Source organism: Danio aesculapii, chromosome 5, assembly GCF_903798145.1.
Source record: "Danio aesculapii chromosome 5, fDanAes4.1, whole genome shotgun sequence".
NCBI classification, from domain to species: domain Eukaryota; kingdom Metazoa; phylum Chordata; class Actinopteri; order Cypriniformes; family Danionidae; genus Danio; species Danio aesculapii.
In genome coordinates, this window is record NC_079439.1 from 70,827,083 (window position 1) to 70,846,946 (window position 19,864).

The 19,864-nt window shown below is 35.5% G+C and overlaps 2 protein-coding genes across 5 annotated transcripts in view; one reads left to right on the forward strand and one right to left on the reverse strand.

The window, feature by feature from the left end:
- The window catches only part of sftpbb (surfactant protein Bb), a 298,486-nt gene that overhangs the window by 255,990 nt on the left and 22,632 nt on the right, over window positions 1–19,864 (forward strand). The window lies entirely within an intron of this gene.
- The window catches only part of smtnb (smoothelin b), a 133,660-nt gene that overhangs the window by 84,282 nt on the left and 29,514 nt on the right, over window positions 1–19,864 (reverse strand). For 3 of the 4 annotated variants that reach the window (XM_056458823.1, XM_056458821.1, XM_056458822.1), the window contains exons 3-5: window positions 19,568–19,646; window positions 17,469–17,547; window positions 17,310–17,377 (exon numbers count right to left, since the gene is read on the reverse strand). In XM_056458823.1, coding sequence (XP_056314798.1) covers window positions 17,310–17,377; window positions 17,469–17,547; window positions 19,568–19,646 — 226 coding nt within the window. Of the gene's footprint in view, window positions 1–687; window positions 747–17,309; window positions 17,378–17,468; window positions 17,548–19,567; window positions 19,647–19,864 lie in introns of those variants that run through there. The other variant, XM_056458824.1, reaches the window with a different exon arrangement.

Sequence of the window (19,864 nt, forward strand, 5' to 3'; positions counted from 1 at the left end):
CCCCCCCCCCTCCCCCCAAAGGAATATTATTAAATTAAATAAAAAGTCTGATAATATTTCTTCCAAAGTTAAGAAAAACCTGGTCATTTATAGCATTTCAGAAAATGACAATTGCTAATAGAAACAAATGCTTTATGAGTTATTGAAATGAGTTATTTCCCCAAATACTGACTTCTTCTAAAGTTAAAAGCATTGTTAATGTGTTGTCTAAAAATTAATATAAACATGTCAGAAAATATGACACCTTTTTAGGCAAAATAATATAAATATATGTCATAATTTATAACATGTTTATTTTCAGTTTTAGACAACACATTAACAATGCTTTTACAATATATAGAATTATATATATATATAATTTTTTGGAGAAAATATATGCTCAGTAGTTTACTGATGAATCCTAAATCCATAAACAGGTCTCTTTTCTTAAAAAAACACACACAAACAAACACCTCATAGCTTATGTGATGTAGAAGTTCAATTTCCCAGTAGACTTTTTTCAATATGACAATGAAATTCATTCAAAGAAATGTAATTCAATGCATTAATATGACTTACTAGCGCATTTAAATTTCATGCAAATATATTCACCTATCACTGAAACAATGAACTATAAATAACAACACTTATAACACCAGCAGTATATCAAAAACAACCTGCTAAACCCTTTAGGAAAGAGTGCTTTACCTTCTCCTGGAGTTTGTGTCTGAGGCTCTCAGTCCACACGTGAGTTCAGCACGTAAAACCAGCTCTAAGTCACAGAGCTCTGAACACGCACATACACACACAGGCCACGCCTCCTTCTTCCTGACCACCCCCCTCCCTTCCTGACCACTCCCACTCTCTTCCTCCCCACATCCCACTCTTCCTGCTTAACTCAAATCTCTCAGCACTCATTATACTGAAGGACAGCCGATAACCTGCAGATCTGGACCCTCAGCTTGGAACTTTGCACCTAAAAGCGGTCCTGAAATGTCATAAAAACACTGAAACTGACTGAAAGACTGCACTGAAACATCTGATTAAACAAGCTCACATTCTGAGTAGTGCTGTGCAGTATGACAATATACAGTCAGAATTATTTACTCTCATTTCTAGTGGTATTTCGACCAGAGGACGTCCCGGTCCCTTAGCTCTGTCCCGCATAAAAACCCTGCCGGTAACTTCAATTAGGTTGGCGAAGACCACATCACTGATTGTGCCGTTCGATAAGGCCACGAACTCATTTAACAGTCCAAAATTAAATGGATTCTAAGTGAAAGGACATCTGTATCGCATGAGCCGTCATCAACCTGCTACGCAAACTGTAAACACGTTGACTGTAAGTGACGTCACTTCCAAACACGCCCAATAAAATAGCCCCTCCCCTGTCGTTTGATTGACAGGTTTCAGTGTAGGCATCGGAAATTCGAATGCAAAAGGATTTGCGATTCCATTCGAGTTTTAGCAGGTTACACGCACAACGCGGAGAAAAAGAAGAAGCAAATGAAGCAATTAATATTGCTATTTAGATATGTCAGGCCCATAGCTCGTAAGACACGGGAAATGCATTTGCGAATGGACTTTGCTTTTTCATTTGAAATCTGGCAGTCACTGCACGTTCACGAAAGCGAAAATGCAAACAGTAATGCGGGATTTGCAATTGCATCTGGATTATGACACAATTAATGCGTTCACATATGGAAAACGCAATTGCAAATCTTATTTGGAATAGTATTTAAAAATTGGCCTTGGATATACTTCCATATTAAACAGAGCATCTGCAGCGCGAGGATAAAGAACGAGCCTGCTCCATTCAGCCTCTTTACTTTCTCTTTACTTTACTTTTCCTCTTTATTTGACTCCTTTATTTTCATGGATAAGGAAGCAGTGTTGTACACACTACACTGAAGACATCCATTAGCTACATATTTAATTGAGTTTGTTAAGCGCAAAGATTTGTTTAAAACTATTTCTAACTTCAGTTCTAATTTCCAGAAAACGGATAAATGGACAATAATAATGAAGTGTGGTCAAGAAACTGAGTTATATCCAAACACACGTCCTATTCTTATGCCCCATATGGTGATGCAGACGTCTCCAAAACCCCACAGGTGGACAAATCTAAACTTGTTTTTATTAAAACAAATATAAATCTGCATATAATAAATAATACTGATAATAATAATAACATTATACTAATCCAGATTATCATGAATAAATTGGAAAAGCCCTCTGAGGTGAAGGAGGCATGGAGGCAGTGGTTTTATATTTATGTAGAAAATAATAATTTTTGTAACATTTTAATCCTTTATTTTTTATATATGTACAGATATTTGTGTGTTGCTGTACATCCTGTGTGTATTAAGCGTTTGGATCTGCATAGGCGCATAACTTTATACCAGCTTTACTTGGTCAATGGCGCAGTCTATTTCAGTTCCTCAAAACAGCAACACACCAATAACGCATCTTAACACACCACCTTTATAGACCAGCACACTGATGAGTCCACAAAGCGGCACATATGGATTTGCTATTTAAACAACGTGGCGCAAAACGTGAAAATTAGGGTTGTGTTGGTCTCAAAATAGCAACACATCGTGCAAAATACATCTTGTGCCTAATTGCGCCGGGTGTATGATAGGGCTCTAGGGGTTTAACCCCAGCATCCTGGCCAAATTTCCCCACTGGCCTCTGTCCACCATGACATCCTAACCATCCCCATATCATAATTGGCTTCATCACTCTGTCTCCTCTCCACCAATCAGCTGGTGTGCGGTCTGGCGCAATACGGCTGCCGTCACATCATCCAGGTGGATGCTGCACACTGGTGGTGGATGAGGAGATTCCCTACCCAAAAATGTATAAAGCGCTTTGAGCGTCCAGAAAAGTGCTATATAAATGTAAAGAATTATTATTCTTATGTTTACATTTTGCATTTTATTTAGCAATGCTTTTTATTTGTTTAAATTTATGTTAGGCCTGTAATCACTCATTTTTGAAGTGTTTTATATTTCACCATTTATTTTATATTTCTACATTGTTAATAAATATAATTAATATGAATCTAAACCTAAAGTGAATAAACCGAACACATATGAATGAGTAAACTTCTGAAAACACACTTTAAAATGTAAAAGAGAAAGAGTCCTTCACATGTGGTTATAATATATAAACTACTAATTGATTAAATTTACAGAAATGGTACTAGGGTGGCACGGTGGCTCAGTGGTTGGCACTGTCGCCTCACAGCAAGAAGGTCTCTGGTTCGAGTCCCAGCTGGGCCAGTTGGGATTTCTGTGTGGAGTTTGCATGTTCTCTCCGTGTTGTCGTGGGTTTCCTCTGGGTGCTCCTCCAGTTTCCCCCACAGTCCAAACACATGCGCAGGAGAATATATATAGGGGAATTGAATAAACTAAATTGGCCGTAGTGAATGTGTGAATGAGTGTGTTTCCCAGTACTGGGTTGCAGTTGGAAGGGCATCTGCTATGTAAAACATATGCTGAAAAAGTTGGCGGTTCATTCCGCTGTGGTGACCCAGATGAATAAAGGGACTAAGCTGAAGGAAAATGAATGAATGAAATGGCACTATATCATGAAATATCAGGATATGAGATTACTAATATTGTGATGTGAGATTTTTGTCATATCGCTACGCCTGACATCTGTTTTTTGCTGTACGATGTATTGCACCAAAATATATTGCGATAAACGATATTATCTTCATCGTCATTTTACATGACAATATAATATCATCACAATGCAAGTACACTCTTCAACAGAACACATCATATTTATTCTTAAGAATATTTCATTTAATTATAGTCAGTTTAATAATGAGGCATTGGAGTCAGAATTTAAAAAACGCATATCCTAAATCAATATTAATAAATGCATGGTTTCTCCTACATTCATTCTTCCATGGCAGGGCGCCACGCCAAAATTCCTCCCGCCATGGCTACATTACAGCCTCTCATTCAAAACATTACATTTTTTTAATAGCGGGTGATAATCGCACCAAAACGTATTAAAAGGTAAGTGAATTATAACAGCGCAAACTTTTCTGTAACCGTAGTAGTGCTGTGCGTCATTTGTTTAACCCTTTAAGGTTACGTGCTGACTTACTGACTGGCTGACTGTGACAGGTGCGTGATGCGTGAGGCCAGCAAACACGACGTACAGCCGTTTCACTTTACTTCAGGACACATTAATACCATTCTGTAGGTCTACTGGACACATTCATTAATATTCCTAGCAACTCTAATAAATGCTGGAGACATACTCGTTACATAAACGCAGTAAATCGCACTTCAGCAGCGTTTATCTAAGAGCGCACAAGAAGATCTGCGCGCTCTTAAAGCGGCTTATATTTGAGGGGGCGTGCAAGAAGTTTTGTGCACGAGCAGAGAAAATCGGCACGCAAGCAAAGAGATTCGCATGCTGTAGGCTATTACATAAATGAGATCTCGACTTCTAATACTGCGCTCACGACATCTGTCATTGAAATAACGCCACAGGTAGTTGGTAGATCTGTGTAAAAAAGGCCTGCCGCCACAGCTGGAAAATATCCTGGAGGAAATGTTAACAAAAATACAAGGTAAAGAGTAACAGAGGCTGCGATATCTGCTACCAGATCTATTTTCAGTCATCAGACACCCACATAAAAATATACAACAGTAATTTATATTAAATACTACAGTGTGTTTTTAACCATACTGACACTGACACCTCCAATAGAGATGTTGCACAATCAGCTAAAATGTTGGTTTTTATCTACAGGTGATATATATTGCATCACCAAAAGTGATTGCGCTCATGTCTATTTGTTGTGCCATAACTCCATATATTGATTATTGTGCATATAATATCGTGCAGCTCTAATTCAAAGCATTATAAAGTATATACTCTGCTATAATACATTATCTTTTTCATTCTTACAAGTAAAGTCGGGAAAAAAGAAAGCCCCATGATTCCCAAAGCTAATCTGTGTACACAGGAAAAGATGCCAAACTGAGATAGAACACAAAACGGAGCAAAACAAAACATGAAAGAGCTCACGACGGAGAAGGAAAACGTTGAAAGGCACGCGAGGGAATCACAGACAGCACACAGGAAAAACAGTGCGACTCCTGGAACTAAAGCAAACTACTGTATACAAAGCACATGTAAATGGCCAGGAATGTACAAGAGGCCACTCTTCAATACAGGCCTGCTATTTTAAACACATTAAATCTGTCATTTATAGCACATACAGCTGAAGTCACAATGATTCGTCCTCCTGTGAGTTTTGTTTTGTTTTTTTAAATATTTCCCAAATGATGTTTAACAGAGCAGGGGATTTTTCACAGTATTTCCTATAATATTTTTTCTTCTGGAGGACGTCTTATTTGTTTTATTTCGGCTGGAATAAAAGCAGGTTTCATTTTTTAAACTATATCAAGGACAGTGTTAGCCATCTTAAGCTATCTTTTTTTGGAATGTCTACAGAACAAACCACTGTTATACAATGACTTGCCTAATTACACTAACTTTAACCTAACTAAGCTTTTAAATGTCACTAAGCTGAAAACTAGTATCTTGAAAAATATCTAGTAAATTACAGTAGTTCACCTTTCGCAGGTCACTTTTTTTGTGTGTGTGCAATTTGACATGCTTTTTTTCAGTGCATTGTGTTCCGCGTCCTGACTGGCTGTACACCATATCAATAGGGACGGGTATCTTTAAGGTTTTAACGGTTTACTATTTTAATCGATTCTACTTAAAGGTCACCTATGATAAAAAATCTACTTTTCAAGCTGTTTGGACAGACATATGTGCATGTATGGTGTATAGAGCGTCATATTGGGGTGATATAAGCACACCCAGTGCTTTTTTTCAATTTAACAACATAAAAAACGGTGGACCAATTGGAGCGGTTTTCAGATCGACCGCAACTTTACGTAGGAGAGCGGTCCCCCCGCCCACCAATATTGATTGACAGGCGCGTCATCATATCCTCAGTTTGTTGATTCACGTCCGCCATTTTCAGCGTGAGTCGAAGCGATATCACTAAAGGAACACCCTAGCTCTATTTTTAGATGCAAGACTCATTGGGCTCAATACAAGATCAATATTCTCCACATTATTGCTCTAATCGGAATTATTGGTTGTATCTTTAGGTAGGTTTGCAAACATGTGTACTTCTCATTGAGTCTACCTTATACTTCAGCCATTTGCATTTCTCGCGATCCCAGAAGCTCCCTGTGATCTTAACTAGCATGTGTTTTAGAACTCTAAACATCGGTTTCTATCAGGGTACACTCAAGTCGACGGCTGGGCGCCGCGGACCGCTACAGAAACCTATGTTTAGAATTCAAAAATGCGTGGCGCGACGATTCGGGACACTTCATGTTTCTGCCGCGCCACAGAGAGTGTCTGGTGTGCCGTGTCGCGGCTTCGAGCGGCGCATCCGGTGCCTCAGTCAAAGTTAATTCAGTGTGCGTGGTTATTAGTTTCTGTGTACAAGCTCGGCACTTGAAACTAGCACACAGTTGGCTGTAAAACTGTACAAAGACACAAATGATTTTGTACTCTCTGCTTGGTCTGTGTCCGAGTCGTACATGTACGACTGAATGCTGATCCTCTCCTCCTCCTTTCAATCTGCCTGTCTGTGTTGCAAACACAGAGCGGGTGAGCTCATGGCTCCGCCCCCTTGTTACGTTGGCGGGAAGCCGAAACTAATTTACATGTGAAGCAACACACCCCTAAATCAGCGAACTGTGGACACGCCCCCAACATGACACTTTTTAATACATTATAATAAAAAAATCTGAATTGTGTTTTAAACTGAACCTAAACTGGCACACTCAGAAGAGCCATCATATTAATATTACATCATAAGGAAGAGGTAAACTATGTGCCCTTTAATGGTTCGGTACTTTAACAGTTCTCTTATCGGTATTTTTTAAGGTGTTTTTTATTTTTTATAAAAAACACAGAACAAATTGAGCAGAATTAACAACACTTTGTTTTATTATTACGTTTTTGTTTTATCATGTACAATGGTTTGAAGGAAAATAACACTCAGTTTTTAACCATTCTTCTGGAGAAAAATAAACATGCTTGACTTTTCTGGCAGAAATCAGGATCTTTCTTGGTTTATTGTGCTCCCTGCAGTTGAAAATACCCTCTTTGAGTTGCAAAATGCAGTTAAATATTCAGATAATGTTTATGATTTTTCATTAACGCATTCACATAAATTAGTTGACTGCGTTTTGGGAGTTAACTGTGTTTTTAATACAGTTTTGGACCATCTTGCAATATAAAAATAACAGTTTTTTATAATTTCTTAATAAGCTTAGTTTATTTTTAGGCTATTCATAGGCTCTATTTGTAAATACTATATATAGCATATTATGTTCTCTAACACCAATTACTCTATTGCCTTTAAACTAAGCATCTGCCGCTCACAACTGGAGGAAACTTGTGTGTTCCATTTTAAAAATGTTGCTTTAATTAGCAAGGATGCATTCAGACTGGTACGCTTGATAGTCCAGTTAATCCAGTCTGTTGAGACAAAGTCTCATGAGTTCTTCTGCTGTATCAATGAATTAAACGGTTGGTCATGCTACAGGTTTCATTCCATTGATACTCACTGGAGACCAGAAAAAAGCAAACTTCAGCATTTCGAAAATATAGAGTAAATTGCATAGAGTCTAGAGTGCCGACTGCAGTTAAAAACTAGCCTAGAGTGCCGTCTGTTGTTAAAAATTATATTAGAGCGCCATCTGCTGTTAAAAACTATATTAGAGCGCCATCTGCTGTTAAAAACTATATTAGAGTGTCATCTGCTGTTAAAAACTAGCTTAGAGTGCCATCTGTTGTTAAAACCAGCCTAGAGCGCCATCTGCTGTTAAAAACTATATTAGAGTGCCGTCTGCTGTTAAAAATAATATTAGAGCGCCATCTGCTGTTAAAAACTATATTAGAGTGCCGTCTGCTGTTAAAAACTATATTAGAGTGCCATCTGCTGTTAAAAACTATATTAGAGCGCCGTCTGCTGTTAAAAACAATATTAGAGTGTCATCTGCTGTTAAAAACTATATTAGAGTGCCGTCTGCTGTTAAAAACTATATTAGAGCGCCGTCTGCTGTTAAAAACAATATTAGAGCGCCATCTGCTGTTAAAAACTATATTAGAGCGCCATCTGCTGTTAAAAACTAGCCTAGAGTGCCATCTGTTGTTAAAACCAGCCTAGAGCGCCATCTGCTGTTAAACCCTGATTTCAGAATACATGTATATACAGATGGATAATAATGCACTTTCGAATTTACATTTCTTAAACAATTTTTTGCCAAAGCTCTAATATCTTAACATTGTGGATGCATTATACAGTACACTAAATAGTTTTGTTTTAATGACAGTGTGAATTTTGTGTGCTCAAAAACCTAGTGAGATTAAAGCTTTGTGTTTTTTTCTCATTGCTTTATGATTGATTGTTTTAATTTTCATTTATTCATGTGTTTTTATTGTATATAAAAAACGCCTCATGTCTCAAAAACTTTGGATGGAAACAGTACAAGTGACACCTCTAAATAACATGTGGTTTATCACTACAGGAGTCTTTTTTCCCCTCACTGAAGAGCAAAATCCAGATGTGATTGTTATCAAAACAGACCCAGACAGAAGCAGGTCAAAGCGGGAAGATACGATCACACTGAATCTCCATATACAGAGCAATGAAACCCTTTCTTTCCATGTGCCGGCACGCTTTGTTCTCAGTTTTTTGTTTTATATGCTTATTTGCAGTAAATGTGCTGGATGTGGGTGAACATGCAAACAATTACGTGCTGACAGGTAAACGTGCTGATGTTCACTCTAAACTAAAATAAACAGGAGTAATTGAGGATAGAGGAATTAAATAGACCAATATGACGAGGAGCAGCACAGAGGGATGAGGGTAGGTGAAAGAAAGGTGAAAGAAGCAGCGCATTTCTAACATTCTCTACATTTCAGCCAGCGAAGATGAGAGATGAGGCTTGTGTTAACAATGTTAAGTCACTGACGGACAAAAGCATGTGTGTGTGTGTGTGTGTGATGTTGGATTAAATAGAAAGTGAAAGCAAAGAGAAAGAGACGTTGTTATATGTAAACAGTATATCCATTTGCTCGGATCGGGACTTGTAGAGCTGCGCATCGATGGATTTGCTCTTCAGTGTTTGGACTTTCAGCAGTGAATATTAAACCACCCTGAACTGAACTAAACTGAACTTCAACTCTGAAAACTGAACTGACACAGTTTCAGTCTACTAGAAATTCTATGTTAAGCTGCTTTAAGACAATTTACATGATGAATTGAATTAAAAATAAAGATGAATCTGAATATTAACCTCTTAAACCCCAGTGCTATTTTGGGATTTCCGCCTGGATTTTGCCTACCCAAATTTAAAAGCTTCCCAAATCCACATTCAGAGGTGTAAATGCAAAAACTTGGTATCATTTTAAAGAAAACCCTTTGACTTTTCATAAAACATTACTGAAAGTGTTTAAAACAACTGTATATGTTGTCTGTGTTATAATAAACACCTAAAAAAGAGGTGCTTTTTATATTTTTTGTTATAAACTCAAATTTGAAAGTGTATATTTTAGGTTGTGTGTGTTCTAGCTTGCTGTGATTAATTTTGGTGGTTCCTGCACATGTCTGTAATCATAGGAAAAAAGAAAAATGTCTCTACCATGATCTATGCAAAAGTTACTGTATTCCCACTGATGAGAAGTGCTATACAAGCCACAGGGATCGATTATTGTTTTCATACTATATATGAAATTATGGCCCGTTTCCACTGAGTGGTACGGTACGGTTCGGTTTGGTACGCTTTTATGGCCGTTTCCACTGTCAAAAGGCGCACCGAACTGAACCGTACCGTACCAGTTTTTCAGCACCCTTTCGAAAGGGTACCAAACACGAGAAAGGGTACCAAAAGGCGGAGCTAGACGCGCAACTGAACGCTATTGGTTTACAGAGATACGTCATTTGCTTGCGCAACAAGCCAGAATGAAAACAAAAACCCGCCATGTTTAAAATACACAGCGAGAGATTACAGCGGAATTATATATACATATAACAACGAGCCATGGTCGATCCGGGCTCAAACAAACCTTGTCCTTGTCTTGATGAACAGCCACAAAGCCAAACTTCTTGAGCTGATGATAAAAACGTGCGCTTGATTATTGACTTCCTTATTCTTTTGTTTAATCAAACATAATTCACTGTGTTTGGACCACGTCAGACATATAAAAGGATTACTTATGCACATCACCTCAAAAACAGAGGAGAAATGTTCCTTAAGCGCACAGCAGAAGGTAAGAGATGACAGCTGTCTGTGCTATCTGGGGCTGCTTATTGATCATAAATGTATTGTTTTCACTTCTACGCCATGGAAACACCCCAATTCATTCGACAACTGTTTGATATGTGAATTTAATTCAGTAAAATGAATGCTAGAACCGTATGAGCACCGGCAAGAGCTTTCATTTAAGCTATAACTTGTACATGTGTCATATATGAACCATATGAAAAATATGAAAATGAACCAACGTTCAATACCCAGCTCAGGTATCCAAAATACTGTGTATTTAAGTGTAAATAACTTTTGTACAGTAGAATAAAAACCAAAGTGATGCATATGTGCATAAAATATAGATTCTACACTTTCAAACAAAACTACTTAAGGGGGTCTGGTGCAATGCTAGCCCTTTAAATATTAAAGTGAAAGTCGATGAAGTCACGCAGAGTTTAAGTGGTAATAAAATAAGGTTCCTACATTTTCAACACAGTCTTGCATAGCTATCTTGACAAGCTTCCTTAAACACATTTTCCTGCAACTTAACAAATTATACACCATCATATTCCTCAAAAATTTAGAACGAGGTAAAAAAAAAGGGCATATTGAGTGTCGTGTTTTTATTTGGATGCAGCTCATTTTCAGCTGCCAAATATTATGGGCAGAAAAAAACGGGAAATATTCATGATGTGAGCATTAACTCAAACCGAATCCTCCACAGAAACGTATCTATTTCATACACTTCTCTGGGTTTCAGGAGAAGAAGAAATTGTATATAGCACAGCTTTTCGGTGTCCCGTACGAGCACATTTTCACCATTTTCTATGTTAATCATCGATGTTCCACTACTCCGCCTGGTTAGTCTCTACTGTTTGCTTGATGGACAAGAAGGCGGAGAGTGACAGGGGGGGCACAGAATGTTGCATTATGATTAGCTGGATCGCCTGTCAATCAAACTGCATGCAATGGGTCAATTATTACTAAGCATACTTGGTTTTTTTTCAGTCAAGTGCAAAGTTTGTATAATGCTTTATCATGAGTGGGACGGGGTAAAATGTGAGACAAGAACGCAATGATCAAACATATCAGTCAAGAACATGTTAACATAGGAAAATGCATGCAAAACAGAGCATTCAACAGAACTACTGCTGTATATTTGAGATTCATGATGGTGACTGGCTGACAAGTGCTGTTAGTGCAAATCTCTACTAGCCGGGCTTCCAGCTAACTCTATCAAACCTCTTCAGCTGTTTCAGAACGCAGCAGCACGAGTGGTCTTTGATGAACCCAAAAGAGCACATGTCACTCCGCTACTCACCCGTTTGCACTGGCTGCCAGTTGCTGCTCGCATCAAATTCAAAGCTCTGATGTTTGCTTACAAAGCGACTTCTGGCTTTGCTCCTTCTTATCTGCTCTCACTTCTGCAGATATATGTGCCCTCCAGAAACTTGCGTTCTGTGAATGAACGTCGCCTCGTTGTTCCATCCCTAAGAGGGAAGAAATCACTTTCCCGAACTCTCACATTCAATCTGCCCAGTTGGTGGAATGAACTCCCTAACTGCATCAGAACAGCAGAGTCACTTGCTGTCTTCAAGAAACCACTAAAAACTCAACTATTTAGTCTCCACTTTCCTTCCTAATCTTAACTGCCTCTCTAGCTATACCACTAACTGTACTCTCTCTCTCTCTCTCTCTCTCTCTCTCTTTCTCAAAAAAAAAAAAAAAACATAACTAATGCTTCTTACACTTAACACACCTGAAACTTGTCTATAGCACTTGTTCACTGCTGCTCTTATTGTTGTGTAAATTGCTTCCTTGTCCTCATTTGTAAGTCGCTTTGGATAAAAGCGTCTGCTAAATTACTAAATGTAAATGTCTAAATGTAGTGTCTGTTAATAACAGCCTGCTCTTGGTGTTAGATTTGTAATAATTTCTAAGTGAACTTTTAAAATTGAAGAGCTAAGAAAAAGCTGTTTCACGTGATATATATATTGATTATTTTCAATCTAACGATAGAAAGTTTGTACAAAACATGCCTTTATATGTCATGTACCCATTCTCTAAAAGATATTTAACAACTAAATTATACATTTACACCACTTAAAGTGTACAGCATATGGATTAAAACGTTCTTTAAAGACATGGTTTATAAAGGAAAAAGTAATCTACATCATTTAGAATATTTAGCTTTATTTTTAAATGATTATCTAGAATTTATTATCTTTAAAAAATATTGTCATACTGCCTAGACAGAGAATTAGGTTATAATTACATTCATAAATGCATGTAATAAACATTATGTAGTAATAATTGATTTTAAAAAATAAAAAACGAATTCAGCCAGCATGGAAAGACAACAGAATTGCATTTAAATACACAAACAAACCATTTCACCAACTTGAGAGTCAAAAAACTACATTTTAAAAACTGCAATTTGTTCTAGTATTTAAATGCAATTCATTTGGGCCTTTTCACACTGATTTGATTGATTCGATTAAATAGGGCTGCACAAAATTATCGTTATCGCAATAATAGTATATGTAATATGCGTATGGGAGGCCTGTGTGATAAATTACATTTATTTTATGCACTGGATGTTTATCTAAATTTGACCAATCGGAGCGGGCCTCATACTTTGATCAAACCGAATTCGATTTTTGTGATAAGAGGCACATTTCTGAATGGTTTGCTTAAGGCCACGAGCGTTTTCTGTGCTGCTTATGCACCCTGCGCGCCTCGTGTTTTAACCACCTACTGTGCCTCGTGTTTTTGTTGTTGCGCTCTGTGCGCCTGCAGTTGAACTAAAAGTCAACTTTGAGCGGAAAAGTGGGGTTTCCGTTGAGGTGACAGCAGTGTTTGTGTTGTCAAGATGACTACGGAGACTTTTAAAGATGGAGGAAAGACTTGTGGTCGCTGTTTCGAGTTATCCAGAGCTGTAAGAATTTACAAATCTTGAATAACACATTTATTATTAAATATTACAATTATAACAATATCAACAGCAGTGCTTGCGCACAATACACAGCTGATTCAGTGGCTGCCTAGCAACATAAAAACGATTCTCAGAACGAATCGGCTACGTGCTGTCTTTATCCACTCCGCCCAGTAGTCGCTGTTACATTGGATGGAGTTGGATGGAGTTTCCCAAAAAAGAACCCAGAGCTGAAAATAAACACTAATGGACGAAGTTGAGACGAGAGAGGAAAAACAGCCAATCAGAGTCAGAATATCTGCTGAGGTTTTCCCTCATAGTGTTGACTGAATGTTTGCACCGTGACACATTCTTTTAGTATGAATTAGAATTAATTAGAGCTGAAAAATATCCTTTAGTTCTTTAATATCATTATATAAATAAATGATTTAAAAACAGCTTATAAAAATATCATTTTTGTAGGGAAATGTAATATCGTAAGAAATATCATTATTGCAATACTCAACAACAACATTGCATATTTTTTCATTATCATGCAGCCCTTATTCTAATGTATTTCTTTATTATATTTGCATATTACATGAGCATATTGCATTGAAAATAACTACTAATAAAGCCATTTTCCTGAGATGCATTACCTGAACAATCAAAAATTACCCATTCGGACATTCAATTCCTTACATAATTTTCCACAGTACTGTATGCTTATGTGTGCAAATTACAAAGCCAAATCATCTGGGGGGGAAAAATGACATAAAATCTCCTCTTCCCACTCTCGCTGAATCCTTGAACTTTAGAAAAGGCCAAAACAATCTCCAACTCATCGTCTACAGATTTATCTGTCCTCATTCCACATTAAGCCATAAAGTTCAGGCCAGTTTCTCCTAGAGATTTACAGCTACTGATACAGTCTTCACTAAGGACAAATTGAGCATCGATAGAGCAATGTGTGTATCCGCAATAGTCACATCCCAAGATTAGATTATTTATACATTCATTCATTCATTTTCCTTCGTCTTAGTTCCTTATTTATCAGGGGTTGCCAAAGCGGAATGATCCGCCAACTATTACAGCATTTAATTTGCACAGCAGATGCTCTTCCAGCTGCAACCCAGTACTGGGAAACACCCATACACTCTCACATTCACACACACACTCATATATTCGGCCAATTTAGCTCATCCAATTCCTCATAGCGCATGTGTTTGGACTATGGGGGGAAACCAGAGCACCCGGAGAACATGCAAACTCCACAGAGAAATGCCAACTGACCCAGCCGGGACTCGAATCATCGACATCCTTGCTGTGAGGCGACAGCGTTAACCACTGAGCCACCGTGCCACCCTAGACTATTTGGTAAAGATTAAATATATACCTTTTTAATTTCAGGGTATCTGTAGGTTTCTGAGAATTATATTTAAGACCTTTTTGCTAGCTAACAGAACAAAATTTAAGACCATTGTGAAGTATAATCATTTTATAGTACTCAATTTACAAAAAAACAACTAATTAATTACCATATTTAACATTCTTTATTATATAGAAAGAGTAAAAACAGTCCTGACTAATCTTTAAACTGACTAATAATAACTTCTGTTTCAAAACTGAAACAAATCCTCTTTACGGTGTCGGTTCGATTGCATTTTTAAGACCTTTGAAACAGATTTAAAACATATTAAGACTAATTAAGGCCTTTAATTTGTACTATGGAATTTTTAAAGATCCCCAGACACCCTGATACAAAGACGTCCATTTTATTTCATATAGGATTGTTCAATTTCAGTACTTAAATACTGTTACACTCCCCAGAAAACCATTAAGCACTGTTTAATTCACTTTTACTTTTGCTCTATATGCTTGTGATTTATTCTAATTTATGCAGATGCACAGCATAGAAAAACAATGGATCATCCCTGTTGATCTAAATGAATAAAATCTTCCTAAATAGAGCTGTTCAAATCATCTGGTGAAATTAACTGTATATTGCTGTATGAATATAAAGTCAGAACTATTAGCCACCCTGTATATTTTGTCCCCAAAAACATAATAGTATCAATAACTCTTTTCTAATAGCTGATTTCTTTTATCTTTGCCATGATGACAGTAAATAATATTTGACTAGATATTGTTCAAGACACTAGTATTCAGCTTAAAGTGACATATAAAGGCTTAGCTAGGTTCATTAGGTAAGTTAGGGTTATTAGGCAATCATTTTATAATAGTGGTTTGTTCTATAGACCATGGATTCCCAACTGGTGGGCCACGGACGACTAGTGGGCCTCAGCGATCCTGCATTAACTAAAATTTCTACTCGAATTTTTGGATTTCATTATTAATATGCTACAGTAAAATTATCGTAATAATTCTCCTGTTCTCTGATTGATTACTTCAAACTTCATGATTGTGTCTGTAACTAGTACTCGTCAGTCTGTTCATTCACCAACTATGCGTGAAGTGAAAAGTCTCTCTTTGTGTATTTTTGTGTGAACTATTTAATTTATCCACATAGTTGTCCAAATTAACGTCCTGTGAGTGTTTTATAACAGACGCGCGCCCATACAGGAGGATTTTGCGAGGCTCAATGGTGTTTCTGCCATAGAATGTAAAATAAACTTGCATATGAGCTTCAGACACGCTATGGCGGAGCTGTTCACTGCTCCTGTCAGCGATCTCTCAATAATATCCAGCTGCAAACTAAACCGCCATCATATCGACGCATTTCAACAGATTTAGGGTGTTTTACTGTATTTTACATTTGTCTGTATATTTTTGAATAGTAGATTTAGTAGTAGATATTCAGTCAGTCCAGTTGAAAGCAGAAGATGGTCTTTTGCAATCTCCCTGTGGTTATATATATATATACACACACATACATACATTCATTTAGTTGAAGTCAGAATTATTAGCCCCCCTTTTTTATTTCCAGAATGATTTTTAACAGAGCAAGGAAATTTTCACAGTATGTCTGATAATATTATTTCCTTCTGGAGAAAGTCTTATTTGTTTTATTTTTTTCATTTTTTTCCAATAGTCTACAGAACAAACCATCGTTATACAATATCTTGCCTAATTACCCTAACCTGCCTAGTTAACCTAATTAACCTAGTTAAGCCTATAAATGTCACTTTAAGCTGTATAGAAGTGTCTTGAAGAATATCTAGTCTAATATTATTTACTGTCATCATGACAAAGATAAAATAAATCAGTTATTAGAGATGAGTTATTAAAACTATGATTAGAAAAGTGTTAAAGAAATCTGCTCTCCGTTAAACAGAAATTGGGGGAAAAAAATAAACAGGGGGGCTAATAGTTCTGACTTCAACTGTATATATATATATATAACTGTGTATGTGTGTGTATATATGTATGTGTATATATGTGTGTGTGTGTGTGTATATATATATATATATATATATATATATATATAGAGAGAGAGAGAGAGAGAGAGATGTGTGTGTGTGTGTGTGTGTGTGTATATATATATATATACGTACGTATGTATGTGTATGTATGTATGTGTGTGTATGTATGCGTGTATGTATGTATGCATGCATGCGTGTGTGTATGTATGTATGTATGTATATAAAATAGTTTTAGCTTTATATATAACTAAAATTATATTTAATTGGATATTTTTTATATATAGAAGGCACAACAAATATAAATATTTATTAATAAATAAAGGTTTAAATGAGCATTTCATACAAACATTTTAGAGAAAATGTCAGACAGGTGAGCCTTTAAAAATTGATCGGAGAAAGAAGTGGGCCCCGAAGTGAAAAAGGTTAAGAACCCCTGCTAATAATATTGACCTTAAAATGTTTTCGAAAATTAAAAACTGCTTTTATTGTAGGCGAAATAAAACAAATAAGACTTTCTGCAGAAGAAAAAATATTATAGGAAATACTGTGAAAATTTCCTCGCTCTGTTAAACATCTCTTGGGAAATATTTAAAAAAGAAAAATCACAGGAGGGCAAATCATTGTGACTTCAGATGTATATTGCAGCTAAACAAAATATCGCAATGTCAGATTTGTCCAATATCATGCAGGTCTAGTATTCACAGATTTACTCACCTGCAGGCTGAAGCTGCTTTGAGGATTGTGTGGTGGCTCTGTTCTGTGGCCAGCACTCTCTAAAGCTCCTAAAAAAAGAGAACGGGGAAATGTAAACACACACACACACACACAGACGTATATAGAGGGATTTTTCCAGCCTTTCAGATGGAATCTCACCTCGTATCTCCTCATCTCTCAGTCTGCGAATGGCTGCACGAATGAGTTTTCTCTCCTCGTACTCACTGGCGCTGCGCAACTTGAAAGACAGAAGGAAAAACAGAGGGCAAGACACAAAAACAGTAGTTAGGCTGACGTGACTGATATTTAGGCCCACACAGAATGTGCACCCACTGAATTCCACTATGAACAAAAAAATGCTGGTTTATTTCCACAGAATGCAAACTATTCGACACAACTGCGATCAAAGTAACTCCTCAATATGACAGGTTTTGTTTTTTTTTTGTAAAGTTTAGTCATTTTGCCATATTTAAATAATTTCTGCATATCTGTATTACTAAAGGACAACAGAGAAATGAAGATAACTAGATAATAATTTGTTATCTATTAACAATCAAAGCTGTTCCTTTCTGGAAAAAGCAGCAAGTGTATAACACAAAAAGACATGGGTTTGGTGTTATTTATTTATTTTTCTTTCTTTCTTTACAATAACAGGGTTTCTCCAGGTTTTACAAAGTCAAATTTAAGACTTTAAGACCATTATGAATTAAATTTCAAACTTATACAGGAGCTTTTTTTATATATTACATATACATATATTATAGTATATTATATTAAATTATATTATATTACATTATATTATATTATATTATATTACATTATATTATATTATATATTATAGTATATTATATTATAGTATATTATATAAAATTATATAAAATTATATTATATTATATTATATTATATTATATTATATTATATAAAATTATATTATATTATATTATATTATATAAAATTATATTATATTATATAAAATTATATTATATTATATTATATTATATTATATAAAATTATATTATATTATATTATATTAAATTACATTATATTATATATTATATTATAGTATGTTATATAATATTATATTATATTAAATTATATTATATTATATATTATATTATATAATATTATATTATATTATATATTATATTATATTATATTATATTATATTATATTATATTATATATTATATTAAATTAAATTATATTATATTATATATTATATTATATATTATATTATATTATATTATATTATATTATATTATATTATATTATATTATATTATATTATATTATATTATATTATATTATATTATATTTTACTACAGGGTGGGCCATTTATATAACTTATTGGGAATTTCACAACAAAAAAAAAACAATGGTGTGCTTGGTTTTAAACGTAACTTTAATTCTTCATAAGTTATTTACAAGCACCCTCACATATACTAATGTGCCACAAACAGGACGTTAATATCACCAACCATTCCCAATTTATTAAGGTGTATCCAAGAATAAATTATATTTTGCAATATATTGAAGGAGAAAATGGTTATTGAAAATTCCAATAATATTTCACAATGATTAAATTAAATAATTGTAACTTTAGAGCATGTAAGGAACTTTATATATATATAAACATTTTAACCGGCCAAAACTTTTGAATATACTTTATATATTTTATTTGATTATACTTTATTTGAACCTACTTTCTAAAGTATATTCATTATATTTATATTCAATAGGATTGACCATGTTTTTAGGTGAGGAACTATATTATTAACTTACCTAACCTATATTTTTTAGTCATTAAATGCCTTTGAATAACTCCCAACACTCCTGTTTTTATATTTAATGAGTATTTCAAAGAGTGGCCTATAAAGTGTAAGTATATTATACATTTATTCACATTTCGCCAAAAGTACTGCATTAACTACGCAATCTGAATGTGTCCAGAATTAATAGGATTTATACTTTGGTCAATCCTGATTCATTGAGAACAATCCACCCCCCAGCTTTTTAAACACAGAACAATGGGACTTCATTGGCAATGAGCTCACTGGAGTCTTTTGTTACAGAAACAAAGCACTTGCACTGTAGAGACTATAGAAACAAAGAACAGTACAGCATTTGTTTTATGGTTAGGATGATATGACAACATTCGGTCCAGGGCAGAAACCCTTATCAAGCATCTCCAGAATGCTTTGAGCTCAATCTCACTCAGACGATGTTGACAGGAACAACACAAAAACACTTGATATCTTACCAGTCCAGTGAGTTCCTCAATGTCATGTGTGGCCTGAATCTTCCTCGACAGCACGTCTAAGGAAGCCGTCGAGTCAGGACTATAAATACAAATAAAAAAAGTTTAGATTCAAAGCATAATGCCATCGTATCGTATTTTTGATTGAATGCAAATACATTTTATGCTAAAAACCCTTCAGAATAAGACAAATACAGTAAAAAATGGAAACAAATAAACACAAATTATATTACATCAGACATTTTTTACATCAAACGGGACCTATTATACCTTTTTTAACAAGATAAAAAAGGTCTCTGA